The following is a 16,400-nucleotide window of genomic DNA, read 5'->3' as shown; positions in this document are numbered from 1 at the left end:
CTCCCTCCCTGTTTCTTTCTTTCCCCTCCCTCCCTGTTTCTTTCTTTCCCCTCCCTCCCTGTTTCTTTCTACCCCCCCTCCTTATTTTTCCCCTCCCTCCCTCCCCCCTGTTTGTTTCTTTCTCCCCCCTCCCTCCCTGTTTGTTTCTTTCTCCCCCTCCCTCCCTGTTTGTTTCTTTCTCCCTCCCTGTTTGTTTCTTTCTCCCTCCCTCCCTCCCTGTTTGTTTCTTTCTCCCTCCCTCCCTGTTTGTTTCTTTCTCCCCCCTGTTTGTTTTTTCTCCCTCCCTCCCTGTTTGTTTCTTTCTCCCCCCTGTTTGTTTTTTCTCCCTCCCTCCCTGTTTGTTTCTTTCTCCCCCCCTCCCTGTTTGTTTCTTTCTCCCCCTCCTGTTTGTTTCATTATCCCCCCATCCCTGTTTCTTTCTCCCCTCTCCCTCCCTGTTTCTTTCTCCCCCCCTCCCTCCCTGTTTCTTTCTCCCCCTCCCTCCCTGTTTCTTTCTCCCCCCTCCCTCCCTGTTTCTTTCTCCCCCCTCCCTCCCTGTTTCTTTCTCCCCCCCTCCCTCCCTGTTTCTTTCCCCCCCTCCCTCCCTGTTTCTTTCTCCCCCCCTCCCTGTTTCTTTATCTCCCTCCCTCCCTCCCTGTTTCTTTCTCCCCCCCACCCTCCCTCCCTGTTTCTTTCTCCCCCCCACCCTCCCTCCCTGTTTCTTTCTCCCCCCCCTCCCCTACCTATGATGTAGCGTGGCCGAGCTCTGTATGGTCTGCGGGTACAGGGAGCTTTTGTTTCCTGTACCCGGCCGGACTAAAAGGAAGTGAACACTCAGTGTGCACTTCCTGTTAGTCCGGCCGGGTACAGGAGACAGATGCTCCCTGTACCCGTCCGGACCATACAGAGCTCGGACACGCTACAGTGAGGGAGTGACAGGAGGGAGTGCTGAGCGCTTCCCTCCTGTCAGCCCCTCTCCTCATGCTGCGCCCGGGCGGTGCGCCCTCATGGACGCACCAGCCCGGGCAAAGCTGCAGCCGCCTGAGGCTCTCTGCAGAGGGCTCGGGCGGCTGCAGCATTAGGGGGGCCGGCGCTCCTGGCGGCGCCCCTTCCCAAGGGGCGCCCTAGGTGGCTGCCTAGTCCGTCTAACAGGTAGCGCCGGCCCTGCTTGGACGTAAAAACCCAAGGGCAGAGTACAGAATATTTGATAGAGTCCTAACCTCAACATCTGAGTAAAGGGATTTAGGGGTGATTATTTCTGATGACTTAAAGGTAGGCAGACAATGTTTAGAGCAGCAGGAAATGCTAGCAGAATGCTTGGTTGTATAGAGAGCGGTATTAGCAGTAGAAAGAGGGAAGTGCTCATGCCATTGTACAGAACACTGGTGAGACCTCACTTGGAGTATTTTACGCAGTACTGGAGACCATATCTTCAGAAGGATATTGATACCTTAGAGAGAGTTCAGAGAAGGGCTACTAAACTGGTTCATGGATTGCAGGATAAAACTTACCAGGAAAGGTTAAAGGATCTTAACATGTATAGCTTGGAGGAAAGACGAGACAGGGGGGATATGATAGAAACATTGAAATACATAAAGGGAATCAACACAGTAAAGGAGGAGACTATATTTAAAAGAAGAAAAACTACCACAACAAGAGGACATAGTCTTAAATTAGAGGGACAAAAGTTTAAAAATAATATCCGGAAGCATTACTTTACTGAGAGGGTAGTGGATGCATGCAATAACCTTCCAGCTGAAGCGGTAGAGGTTAACACAGTAAGGCATAAGGCTATCCTAACTATAAGATAAGGCCAGAGACTAATGAAAGTATTTAGAAAGTTGGGCAGACTAGATGGGCCGAATGGTTCGTATCTGCCGTCACATTCTATGTTTCTAAGCATGCAAAGCTATCCGCTGTAAGGTTAGTTTGGGGGGTGGCCACAGAAGGGCAAAGAAGGGAATTAAAGGTATTAAAAATACGCCTGAGATTGCGGAAGCATGAGCTAATGAGGGAGGAAAAGTATGACTGTTTGAAAAGGGCAAGGGCTGTGCTGTATGAATGGAACATGAATTTGTAGTGGAGGGAGTCCGACTGGGTGCGTGACTTCCTCCAGCAGTGTTCAGCAGAATGGGAGCATCTATGCAGGTAGCGTGTTGATTTAGTATGCCACGGTTCGGGGCGTGTCCTCCTCGAGGTGCGTGTTTGGAGCGGGGCTGCAGCGTCCAGGGCAGAAGTAGATTTCTTCATGGTTGAGGGGGGGTTAGGTTGAGGATGATGGAGTAGAGGGATATTGAGAGCAAATGAGAGAGGAAATGGAGTGTTGCAGAGATAATATATATATATATATTACCAGTAAAACAAACATTTTCCTGCCATCAGCTATAACAGCATTGCGTAATGCTTCATGCGTAATGCTTCATGCTGTTAGAATGGCTAGTTATATGAATACAGATACGGCCAGATATTACAATATGAATATTGCTGGATGCTTATACTGCAGACTGATTTTATAAGAACTCTAATAGCTAAAGTCTTCTTGATCTCCTACTCAGGTTTCATACCAGGTTTAGCTACATGTGCTATTACAGAGAGAATAAACTATTTGCATATCAGACTGATCCCACCCGCAAGGGCAGTCCAGAACCAAAATGTCCCTGTGCACAAGAGATAACGCAACTACTCTCTCTGCCTCATTATTGAGGTGTAGCTGATACCCTGCTAAACCACTGGGAATAAAGATATTTAGATTCTACAAACAGCTAAATAGCCAATGGCTCCTGACTCTTAGTTTACCATATTGTGAAGATTTGGAAAAGAACCGAGCTCCTTTCTGTTGTGGCTCCTATAGATTATGCAAATCCCATGATCTCCTCATTCACCATCCGTCCATATTCTAAAGCTATACAATGCTGCCACCCAGTGGGGAATTTCAGAATTGCAGATGTAATTTAAAATCATCTGATGTGCTTCACAGACAATATTTTTCTGTCTTCCAATAAGAAACAGTATCTTCATTGCTACAACTTTTCTTCAAGCACCTAAACAGGGTTACATTGGATTATAGCAACTGATGTATAGTCCAGGGCCAGCTAGCCATGGTGATTGAAACCTCCACCTTGGAGAGTTGAAATCCAGCCGTGGTAAGTATGGCATGGAGTGGCGATTAGCACTTACGAGTTAAGGAGGAGATTTTAAAACCTGGCCTATAAATAGAGAATATAGGAGGAGGTGACCAACACATGCATGAAAGAGGCGTTGTAATTTCTGAGTTATTGTAACATATAGGATGTTTAAATTAACACATTTTTTTTCTGAAATTCCAGAGCGATTCAATATATAACAGAATTTCAGCTTTGTGTAGCTTGAAATTAGCGTATTCTTATGAGATGTGCCTCTGGAATCTTGTTACTCTGCTGAGAATACTGTGATCTCTTCCGCAGATCTCCATTTTGTACTCTTACTGCATGTTTCGGTGTACATATACAATATGGTTTTGATTGAACAGGAACTAAAAGATAGACAAGGATATGACGGAGGAGAAAGAGCTTCAGGTAACTATATATCTCTGTTCCTTCTGCCGTCAGATGCAACATGAAGAGACCTCACAAGTAACAGTGCAACATAAATCATAAAAAACATGTTATTCAAGGAAAATACAGACACTTAGCATTACTTATATGTGTCATGTGAGCAGTAAATCTAAACCAAATTACAGCCTCTTTTCCTTTAAACTTTTTTATTTCTCAATATTGCACTGAATTCTGATAATCTGCATACCCTTTGCACAATAGAAAATAAGCCTTATTGTACCTGTAGCAGGAAGGTATCCCTTTGCAACACTGAGACTGTTTTATTCGTTAAAGGGAGAATTCAAAGTGAATTCCAAATTTAAGGTTAAAATAGCTTAAAGGGACACTATAGCCACCAGAACAACTACAGCTTATTGTATTTGGTCTGATGAGTATAATTATTCCCTTCAGGCTTTTTGCAGTAAACACTGTCTTTTCTGAAAAAAAAAATGCAGTGCTTATATTACAGTCTAGTGATAACTCCACTGGACACTCCGCAGTTTGTCTACTACAGGTGCTTCCTGGGGCAGTGCTGCACACTGTCAGTACTGCCATTCAATGTCTCCACTCACTGCATGCAGACACTGAACTTTCCTCATAGAGATGGATTGATTCAATGCATTTATATGGGGAGTTGCTGATTGGCCAGAGCTGTGTTTGACTTGTGCTGGCTCTGCCCCGATCTGCTTCCTTGACAGTCTTAGCCAGTCCTATGGGAAAGCATTGTGATTGGCTCAGAGAATCACTTCTGATGATGTCAGTCAAGCAGACAGATCGGGGGCAGAGCCAGCAGCTGCAGACTTAAACAAAAGTAAGCTTTTACTAGATTTAGGGAGGGCAAGAGGGTGCCAGGGCGTCTAGATGGTGGTTTTAAAACTATAAGGTTAGGAATACATTTGTGTTTATGTATTGTTCCTTTAACTAGAAACATTCTCTAGCTATTTAAGCCTGCAACACTGGCCTTAAATGTGAAATTCACTTCTAATTCTCACTTTCGTTAGTAACCTTGAATGGGTATCTGAAACTCATTTATAAAGTTGCACCTTGAGCCTGGACATTGCTCTACAACACGTGAAAAAACGGTTATTCTTAGTATATGTTTACACACAGTACAAGATTTATTTATTATATCATTACAATTTATACCCAGTTACCATGTTTTTAGCCAGTGAATTATTTATAACTATTATAGGTAAATTCCCAAAAAGCAGTGTCAAATATTTGCTCAGGGCACTTTTGTTTTTATTCAGACAGTCAAAGCATGTCTATTGTCACAATAACGATTTTATTGAACGGGATACATAACGTTTTAAAATGAATTCAAGGACCAGGATATATGCAGGAACTATATTTTAGGTGAATAATGCAGCGAGTTCAGTGTTTATATAATACTCAGCCAACGTTAACAGGAGAGTAGAGATGTCATCAGAAACCACTCAAGTACATTAAACAAATGATCAAAGTACAGGAAGATGGTAAGGGAAGTGTTAGAATAAAGAGTTGTAGAACTGGAAATCCGTAAATGACTTGCTTACTTCACTGTTGTTATTGCTAGGAGTCCAATGCGGAGATTACACGAATAGTTCCACTAATGGAAGCATTATCCAGGGTGCTACCTCTCTAATCAAAACACATTAACAAGGAGGTGCTCACATGTTAATTAATGCATAACAGGATATAGGCTGCACCCAATGTCTTCCTTTAACTCTCTAAGTGCAAGAATGCTGCGCACTGCATTAAGGCCTGTTACAAAGATCTCCAGTGTCAGAATAAGAAGTGTGACAAGAATGTGAAGACATTTGTATAACAGAAACAAAATTAAATTGACAAAACTACAGCAGAGCTCTAGCAAAATTCAGGGGGCTTATTTCCTATAAAGTGAACTAATCATTGAGCTAATGGTTGAATCTCAAACTTTAGGCAAACTAATCTGAATCAGATAGTATGGCCAGACATATTGAAATGGCATTTTCCCAAAGCGACTGCTGGAGTGTGTGACAAGTGAAAGATGCGGGGAATAATAAGTATGCCAGGCTTGTATCACCTGCCATCAAGTCTAAATCAATGCTAAGCTGGCCTTGTATGGTAACTGTCAAGATGATTGCGGTCAATATTACTGATTAACTTGTGACTTCGGTAGAGTAGTTCATGTTAGCATTATATTTGAAGAATTATTAGAAAATAGACAGAGGTTTGTGTTAGGAAATGAAAAAGGAGAGGCGTTAAGGAAAAAAAAAAAAAAAAACACAACAAGAAAGTGGGCTTCCATGACCTTAGATGCTCTAATTATAATTTTAATCCACTGTATGTTTGGATATATACGTGACGTACTCTGGTGCGTGTGGATTTCTTTACTCCTCATTCAACAATAATGGTATTAGGCCGGCGCAACTTGAGTCCTATGTTTTGTGGCAAATGGCTGGCAAGAATTTTTTAGCCACCTTATTTGCAAGGCACATGGGCAAACATCATGGAATGGGCACTGTCATATTGTTCACTAAAGTGAGTTGTACAAAATTGCCAATTGTAGGCCAGACACATTAAAAATAAAAATCTTTAACTCATCTACTTTTTCATCTTAGCCTCATATATGCAAACACTATTCGTGGTTTAGTGAATAAGACCTGTGTGCCACTGGGAAACACTACTTGGTCAAACTTAGCATTTTATAGAATCTCTTTGTGTGTCTACAGATTATAAAAGTAATGGAGTATACACATTAGGTGTAAATTTAACTGTAAATTAGATGTAGTGCAAACTAATTTAAGAATGAGCTTATGATTAAGGTTACAGGACCATGAGGGAGGAGGGGTGGTAAACCCTAATTACAATGTTAAACAAGGAGAGTTGTCCTGAAACTATTAGGTTACTGAAAAGTTGTTGTTAATAATAATAATAATAAAACTTCACATTTATTCGATTTCAATTTAAAAACAAATGTAGTGACAATAAATGAAAATGGGCACATAATGAACAAAGAAACAAACAATATATACAAATCGTATCAGCTACAAAGTGCAGTCCAAGCTGATTGAATAGATATATTAATAATGGAGTGCCTCAATATATATCTACTTGCTAGCAGCTATGTTACAAAACCACAAATCTAATAGAGAATATATGGATTACAGTAAACCCCTCAAAATTAACAAAATATGATACATAGAATTATAAATACAATTGTTCCTAAATGAAAGTCCTACAGCGGGGGAACAAATGCTAATGCCGGTCATTGATTATGGGGATGTAGTGTATGCACCCACACCGCAAACCCACCTTAATAAACTTAATACGTTATATAATTCATTCTGCTGCTTTGTACTAGAATGTAATTACTTTACCCACCACTGTGACATGCTAAAAGAGCTAAACTGGCTGTCGCTGGAATCCCGACGCACCCTTCATCTTTCCAGCCTTGTGCATTTTTGGGAAGCTCTCACTGTACCGGAGTAGAATTCTCTCCCCAACTGTTCCCGCCTCCTATACAGTACAAGCACGATATTTAGCATACCGCACTACAAAAATAAAGTGTCTCGATCCTCCTTTTCATACAGAGCACCGCAATTATGAAATAACCTCAGGGACACAGTCAAATCTTCATTCTACCTAACATCCTTTAAGAGATCTATGGCAAAATACCTCAATACAGAGGTATATATACAGAATGCACCAGTCATGGTTGACTATATATATTAACTATGTGTTTAATTTATATAATGTGTGTATATTGTATTATTTTATTAGATTTTTTTTTTTTAAAAAGTGTAATATTATATTGTACCTTTTTGTAACAATTAAATGTTTGTGGGCCCAGGACATACTTGAAAACTTGAGAAATCTCAATCTATCCATCCTGGTAAAATGTTTTAAAAATAAAATAAATAAATGGTACATAATCTAAACACTGAGCCATCAAGGACACCTGTACTGGAGGTAAAGAGATGCTAAACTATCTAGCTGTTAAGGTTATAACCATTATCACCAGGCTACCATATCTAATTTGGTCATCAGATCGCTAAATATCATAAAAGCCATTATTGCTGCATATTAATTTAGCCCAAATAGTATATCACCGTCGAAACGCACATCAGGGGTTCTGCTCCATGTACTATTAGGGCTAGCAAGTAGATATATATTGAGGTGCTCAATTATTAATATATCTATTCAATCAGCTTGGTAATGCTCTTTCGAGCTTACACTATTTGTATATATTGTTTGTTGCTTTGTACCTTATGTGTCCATTTTGATTTTTTTGCCAGTATGTTTGGTTTTTAAATTGAAATAGAATTAAAGTGAAGTTTTAATTAATTTTAGGTGACCTTTTTTTTTTTTTCAGGACCACCTTCTTCGTTTGTTAAGCTGTAGCGCACATCAGAGTAGGTTTACTACAAATTCAACTATTCAGTTAGCAGAGAGACAGGTTAGGAGCCATTCAAAGCTATCTTTTCAAATTCTTCCCTGGACATGCACAATAAGTCTCTTTAATTTTTGACAAATTGGCAACCTACAGCAGGTTCAAAGTAAATTTAGTAATGTAGAACTCCCCAAAAACTGATCCATTTTAATGAGTGAGCCTTTTATTTGAGAATGTGAAACAGAGAAGTAAATCTCCCTTTATTTGAGGTGGACACTCTGGACACCTAAAGCACTTTATCTTGCTGAAATGCTTTATGCCTCAAGAGTGTGTCCTCTTTTTTTCATTTTGCAAAAAGTACAAGATTTCAACAGAAACCAGCATGTTTATAAATTAACCTGGTTACACCCCCCTGAATTCAAGCAGACCACCGCTCCTGTTACTTTCTGGTTTGTTAAGCTCAGTGGAGCTAAACCCAAGAGGCAGACAATTGCTCAGAGCACCTGCCTTGCAAAGACTTCTCACTGAGCTGCACTGGGAAGTCTGTGATTGGACAGAAACAGAAAATCTGGGCTGGGTAGAAGGAGGAAGCTTGCAAAGGCTCTATAATATAGAGATCTGATGCTTTTGCAAGTTGTTTTGAAATACACCCCCAATGAAAAAAGGCACATTTAATGCATGCATGTTTTCATTTGTGATATATCTAATAAATAGTAAATGTTAAATAGTTTTTATATCTGGGCAATGGAGTGTCCCTTTAAAGATAAAATTACACATGAAAAAAATACTTATTCTGTACATAGTAGTTATTTTGTCAGACATAAACATGGGAACACTAACCTGAACATGCAAATATTAGCTGGGTGGTGCAAAAATGACCAAAAAAGAATATTCATAAGAAAGTTAGTAGCTGGCAGAAGATTACATGGCTGCAGTGTGTGATGGAAACCTCTTATCTTCACTCGGAGATCATGCCTTTTATATTTCATTAAAATATACAAAAACTTGGGAGAAAGTAGCAGTCTTTGTGGTTTTCGAAAGGAATTTGAAAAAAAATAAAAATTACAAAACTAGTTAAGGCCTTCAACAACTTTATTGAAATTTATATAAATAAATAATCATGCACAATTTAAATGTAAACCAAGTGAACTTAAAGTGCAGACAAACCTGTTACCTCCATCATGCAGAAGGTTAACATCTCACATAAAACCAAAAAAAAAAAAAACAAAAAAACAAAAAAAACAAAGAAGCTTTAAAATACCAGGATAGATTTCATTAGCTTTTTATACTGAGCTAGATAGCAAAGCCATTTGTCTTGGCCAAATGCATTTAATTGTATTTTTAATGCTAATGTATAAATAAAATAATTTACCAAAATGTGCACTCACAGAGTGAACTTTTATTTACAATACACAATTTAAAACCTATTGTATTTAATTACATTAGTTCAAGTGAAGAATATCATAATTCTTTCTTTATAGAGCAGGACAGTAAAACTCTTCAGGTAGTAAGATATGTAAAGCATCTCCCAACACTCATGAAGCTCCTGTCTTAGGCAGTATACAAAACAATGATACATTCTTCAAACAAGATCACAGGTAAAGCAGCAAATTAACAAGTTGTTTTACAAAATGTTCCATGTTTTGAGTTTTTGGCATCCTGGACCCTTGTATGCAGATAGCCAACATAAATTCAAGGCTTGTACGCAATATACACAAGTACAGGTTCTGTTAATTGAACATGCAAAAATGCCGGTTGTCCTATTTTATAACAATTCTTTGAGATGAGTTGTAAGGCCATGGTGATTTATAAAGGGAGCACACAATGAAAATTCACCAGAATTACCCTTTCAAAAGGCAAATCAAAGAAAAATAATGCATTTGAGATTAGTCCACAGTCATTGTCACCGGCACTGTGTGCCTTTATATAAACTTTACATTTACAGTGTCTGGAGAACGCAGATTTCTCCTACTAAAGTAATCTCCTTGGGGAAAAACTTACAACACAAAAATGTAACAATCGACTTACAGGAGATCATAAACTATGCACCCATTTTAAACAATGTAACAGGAATTCAACACGTGACAAAGGAAACGTACATTCAGCTGCAATTTGTTTTGACAAAGCATGAGATTCCAAATCCATTACACAGCATTACATAATATTAAAAAAAACAACAACAACAAAAAAAACCAAAACCACAAAACAATATAAAAAGGCTAAAACACCTTTGCTATTTCACAATATTGTTATTATTCAGATGTCAAGCAGCTTGCACTGATTCCAGAGAAGTAGTTTTATATAAATATGTATAAGGGTCCTTGAGCTGTTTTGCTTTTTTGTAGGTATGCAAAATAAGAGCAAAAGGAACCACGCATGTTACATAGCAAACAAACAAACAAAAAAATATCCTAACAAATAGTTCCTAAATTAATCTAACTTTACTTATCTTTCAGGCTAAACAAACAGAAAAAAAAAATTGTCATTGCAAGAATTTTGCATCGAGCTGCAAGATTGCCTGTCGGTTGTGTCTTAAAAGTAAAACCATTAAACTCTGCTTGAAATTCTTGGCAATTTAATTACAATGAATTTTCCACAACGAGTCTAAAATGCCCTGTAGAGAGAGGTGACATGAAGGCTCCTAAACCTCTAAGTATTTAAATATTAACAGCATACAATAACTCAACATTATAAATTCCAATTATTTAAAACAAAAGCAAAATAAAAAAATAATAAAAAAATCTTTGTAGGTTTCAGTTTCAGCTTGTAAATACAAGATCAAAATGAGCAGAGCCTATTTTGTTCACAGTTTCCATTATACTACCCCTTTATGGAACTTGGCAACAAAACTATTCAAAAATACATGTTTACATTCTGTTAGCTGAAATTCTCCATTTTGGACAATATATGAAAACAATTTAAAAAAAAAAAAAAAAAAGATTTTTGGCGGACATTACATCTTAATAGTATTATTTATTTTATACTACATATGGCTTCACTAGCCTTTTTTGTAACTAGTTGGTGTACATACAATTTTCATTCTCTATATCATTTTCATTGTCATTTGATTCTTCGTCACTTTCCAGCGGTACACCAATGGCAGCTGAAGCACTTTGTTTAGGTTCTCGGTCTAGTGGAAAGAAGCCAGTTCCGCTCATCGTATCTTGTCTCTGATAGAAAAGCACATAAGCTGCTTTGGACTGTAAAATAAAAAAAACATATCTATTATTTTTACTGGAAAAATATTGTCAAAAGGCAATAATGTGGTTAATAGATGGCTACTTTTTCAAGACTCGTGGATTAACAATTACATTTTTAATAGAAAACCCATTATAATAAATTAAAAGAAATGAAAACAACCAGCATATTGTACACGGACAATACGTGTTCAATATAATAATATAATAATGAACAATACTCAAGGGACACTATAGTCACCTGAACAACTTTAGCTTAATGAAGCAGTTTTGGTGTATAGAACATGCCCCTGCAGCCTACCTGCTCAATCCTCTGCCATTTAGGAGTTAAATCCCTTTGTTTATGAACCCTAGTCACACCTCCCTTGCATGTGACTTGCACAGCCTTCCATAAACACTTCCTGTAAAGAGAGCCCTATTTAGGCTTTCCTTATTGCAAGTTCATATCCCCTGCTATGTTAATAGATTGCTAGACCTCCGTTATGTGATTAAAGTTCAATTTAGAGATTGAGATACAATTATTTAAAGTAAATTACATCTGCTTGAAAGTGAAACCAGTTTTTTTTTCATGCAGGCTCTGTCAATCATAGCCAGGGAGGTGTGGCTAGGGCTGCACAAACAGAAACAAAGTGATTTAACTCCTAAATGACAGTGAATTGAGCAGTGAAATTGCAGGGGAATGATCTATACACTAAAACTGCTTTATTTAGCTAAAGTAATTTAGGTGACTATAGTGTTCTTTTAAAGTGCACCTTAAATACAAAGAATACTCCTACAAAGACAGTTTTACACTGTACTCAACTGCATTTGCCAGAAATTATAACGGTTTCAGGTCAACATGTAGATATAGATTGCCAACATAAAAAGTCTGTTTTCATTCCTTCCCCCTTTCTTTTGTTTTAAATGGTAAAATGAGGCTTTTGTAGTATTTTTGTCCATGGGCCTTGTGATCTTGTTTAAGGTAGATTCCAAACATAAAGCAGCACCGTCACGTAGAACTTACCTTGTTTCCTTTTCTCTTCCTTTATCAGAATCTGTTGTTCTTCTCTTTATTTCTGATCTAGTTTTATTTGAAACATAAGATAAAGTAGGAACTACTTTGTCTTATGTATTTTTCCTACGCTTGACTTTCTTTGACCAAAGGAGGAGCTTAAGTCAGTTCCATTTCCTGTGTCAAGGAGAAGGGTGAGTACTTTCTTTGTCTTCTGTATATTTCCAGTGTCAAAGTAGTCCCTACTTGCTGCTTCAAGCCAGATGAATACAAATGCTTTTAAGCATCCCTGACAGCTCAGTCACTATATGACTAGTGTAGGGCTAGAACACATTCTTCAGGAACAAAAATGGTCCAGAGCCACCCTTTGTAAGTGTGAGACAGACAGACACACACACACCCCGTCCTGGGAGTGACAGGTATATTTCTTATTATATATATTTGTGTATATACAAAAAGGTGCTACGACATGTGATCAATATTTCAACAAAAATGTTGATCATGTTGTAGCACCTTCATGTTACAGTAAAAACTTAAATGTAACAATCAAGAGTCATGTGAGTTCAATTTTTGTTATGCTTTATATGAATACGCGATTGCACCAAGACAAAAGTATAATATTGAGGTTGAGTGTTTAAATTATTCCGTTATCGGTCTGTCTACTTCAAAAATAATTTTTCATTTCATCAAAAATAAAATACTTGCCACTATTTGGTCCTCAGATGCAGGTGACACACTGCTGTCATCAAAATAGTACCATTTCCCGTCATCTTTATTTTTAGCAAAAGCGGTATCTAATGAAGAAAAAAAAAAAAAAAAAAACACAATAGCTAAAATACCGATCTTTTCATTTCAGACTGCTGCAGGTGGTTAAAATATATTATATTCTTGGGCCTCAATTTAATATTGTTGGATAAACTTTCCAAATGATTTAATATTCCAGATAAACTTTCCAAATGATTTAATATTTTGGATAAACTTTTAAAATTACGTTTTTCAACATATTAAAAGATAAAAAATATAGCATATATATATATATATATATATATATATATATATATATATATATATATAAAAAAAAACTATCTATATATATAAAATTTAAATAGGAAAGTAGTGTAAAAATGTATTTTCAATAATGTATTTTTAAGTCATTTGGAAAGTTTAACATAATTTATTGTTTGTAATTTTTTTTTTTTTTTTACCCATTTGGTCATTTTTGGAAAGCTTGTGGGTTGGGGGTGTATTCAAAAATTACCAATTTTATGCAAGACTTCCAATAAACATCTTCGTACACAAGGACAATTTTTTTTTTTAATAACATCTAAGATGTGTAAAGCTGAAACAATGTAACTAAAATACCCTGCAAATTGGCATTTACCACACATTATCTGGTATTATTGGAGGAGCTATTTTTTATAATCATTATATGACAGCATATTAAAATGGTGACTATGTTGGTGCAAAGCCCATATACAACTGTCTGGACATAACCACCAGGCACTTGTATTTTCAAGGGGCATCTACAGCCTGCTTATATACCCTGAGCCTCTATAACCATCCATTAGATCTGGTTGTCATACATCAGTACTGTACAGATTGAGTCTTAAAGTCTCCCATACAGTGTGAATGGGAAGGGGGTAACACCATTGATACACCCACTACATTTTGAAAGCCAGGAGACATTTCAAACTGATTATGCAATGTTTAGAATGCCACAGCTTATTTGCTGTACATTAAGCTAAAAAACTAAAGACAGTGAGATCTAAAATGGCATTGTCACTTTTTGGATCTTTTTCAAAGACCCTCCAAGGTGACCAATCTGCTTGTGTGTTGGTGGCTGGGGGATGAGCAGCTAGGGATAGAAACGTGGAAACATAGGATGTGACAGCAGATAAGAACCATTCGGCCCATCTAGTCTGCCCAAATTGCAGATATAAACTTTCCTTAAATTCTGCCTCCTTTATGCCACTATCTTCCCAATGCCATGCTTGCTCAACTCCTGAGGACGTCACCAGGAACCGTTATCACCACCGCACTTTCCCACACGTGAAAAATGGTGGGACGAGGCCGAGGAAACTCCACCGATTGCTAAAGATCGTCTGTCTCAATTTTGCCTCATGTATATCTTTGACAATATTGCGATTCCCTGGCATAGGATACATTATATATAAATTTCAAAATCAGTAACTTACAATGTCCTCCTCCCATTCCTCCGTAGTGGTTAGATACAGCAATTAAATTGTAGCAACAAGGACCAGCATTTGGATTAATGAGGAATTTTGACATGTCTAAGTCACTGTTGGAAGAAACAAAAAAAAAAAAAAAAAACTTAAAATTGCTTCATTTTGAAGGTTAATCTTAATGTGTGTGTAAACAGGAAGTCTGCTCCTCATTAACAATAAATAAACAACTACAGAAAATATTAAATTACCTTCACAAAATACACCTTCATTCATTTTTGTTGGACTCATAAAGTTAGAGAGAAGAGGTACTACCATTTATTCGGTAACCTGTCCTACAGTGTAGGAATCCAAGGTTACATAGTTTACCTACAACTCAATTTGTTATGGAGCTAATAATACTTAGAAGAATTACACCATTGAATGAACATATTCCATGTTCTTTTCTTTTAAGTCCCATGTGGTTGAAAAGATTTCAAAATCCTCAGCACTCGTCTGGTTAGGAACCATAAGTATAGTAGGTTTACCAAGAATCAATGTGCTAAGCTACGAATCCATATTGATTTAATGGTCAATGTGATAGCTGATGTTTAGATAATCTGACTGCCTCTTCCTTTGTTTATAGTTTAGTTAAGAAATTATTAAGAAATTACCCCACAATTAAGTTTTCCTAATTTGAGTAATTTCGGTTTCACTGAAATTCAGTTTCAATTGGTTCTTTTTTTGGTTTAGTTTTTTCCCCAATATGGATGACAGTAGCAAAGAAAATCATATGGTTTATAGTAAAAATTCTAGATAATCCTCTGTAGTAAATAAACTATAAATCTTACAGGAACTGCATATTTACACAATGTAAAAATATGTTACGGAAGTAGACATTTTAAAGGAAAAAAAAAAACTTGTTATGGTAATAGACATTTTACAGGAAAAAAAATATTATGGTAATGGACATTTACAGGAAACAAAGTGACATTTTGCATGCTAATTGCAGATGTGATGAACTGTTAAATTAACCAATAAACTCTTATCGATTAATTATTTAATAATAAAATGATGTAGGTTATTTTACCTTACAGGAAAATCAACTAGGGTATCCAACTTATCTCTCATATATCTACTGTAGGAAAACCGCTTTAGGTGGACAACAAGGACTGGAGGTAAAGACCAAAGGTCTAATTTTTTGGTTGCTTGTTGATGCTCCTTACAGTTTGGGCAGTACCTAAGATAACAAATTAAATTTTTTTATATGATTAAAAGTTTTTTTTTTAACAGTCTTATTTTTCATTTTCGATAGTACAAGAAAGGAATTACATGAAATCACGTAATAACAACCATAACACAAAAATTATACAAAAGGTATATCCTGTTGTATTTCACCTTTTAACATAAGAAGTCATTCAATCGTGCTCAGAATAATTTACTCTATCCCGTTATGCTAAATGGAAACTGTAAGAAAAATGTTAAATTTCATTCATAGATGAATTGGGAAAAATATACGTTATATTACCATGAATCACATGAATCTATTTTGTGTCACATTTTGGAGTGGCTCGGTCACCAAAAATGTGTTTGTACTTCATAAAACTAGAATCGTTATGACATTTGCGTACTGACTGCTTTGACATTTTATTCATATTATTAAGCTTCTGCAAATTTAAAACACATTTACCTGTAGTCTCTTCAACATGCCAGCCTATCCTACCTATCCTCTAGCTTCCTCACTCCACAGCCCTTACCCCAACCACATGTTTATAGTTGAGTTTACAAATAAGAGCTTGCTGAAGAAGGAGATAGAAGAAGGATTTTTCCCCTTTTTATATTACAATTGCTACAAATTGGATTCCATCTTCTACCTTGAAAGGTTGATCAATGAACCCGAATCTTTTTTTAACCTAGATAGCCATGTAAAAATGTTTCACTCATAGTTCTTTACTACTGGAATGAGCTCCTTTGTCACATCCAATCAGCAACCTCTCTCTCATCTGTTCACAAACTCCTGAAGATATGCATTTTAACAAGGGCCTTCCTTTACACTACATAAAATAAATCCCCTTATTGGTCCCTCACATCCGACCATAATCCCTTCCCATTATTTTCAGCTCTTTCCAATCAAATATCACCCAG

At 37.0% G+C, this 16,400-nt stretch overlaps 1 protein-coding gene across 4 annotated transcripts in view; it reads right to left on the bottom strand.

Moving 5' to 3' along the window:
* Window positions 1–16,400, bottom strand: part of USP15 (ubiquitin specific peptidase 15) — a 240,680-nt gene that overhangs the window by 127,475 nt on the left and 96,805 nt on the right. For 3 of the 4 annotated variants that reach the window (XM_063446968.1, XM_063446970.1, XM_063446971.1), the window contains 4 exons: window positions 15,346–15,495; window positions 14,289–14,392; window positions 12,799–12,887; window positions 9,554–11,105 (listed from right to left, as the gene is read on the bottom strand). In XM_063446968.1, coding sequence (XP_063303038.1) covers window positions 10,920–11,105; window positions 12,799–12,887; window positions 14,289–14,392; window positions 15,346–15,495 — 529 coding nt within the window. In that variant the 3' untranslated portion in view covers window positions 9,554–10,919. Of the gene's footprint in view, window positions 1–9,553; window positions 11,106–12,798; window positions 12,888–14,288; window positions 14,393–15,345; window positions 15,496–16,400 lie in introns of those variants that run through there. The other variant, XR_010090423.1, reaches the window with a different exon arrangement.

The sequence above is a fragment of the Pelobates fuscus genome, chromosome 3 (genome assembly GCF_036172605.1).
Source record: "Pelobates fuscus isolate aPelFus1 chromosome 3, aPelFus1.pri, whole genome shotgun sequence".
Taxonomy (NCBI): domain Eukaryota; kingdom Metazoa; phylum Chordata; class Amphibia; order Anura; family Pelobatidae; genus Pelobates; species Pelobates fuscus.
Note: the sequence above shows the minus strand (reverse complement) of the source record. Positions and strands in the feature narration are given on the sequence as shown.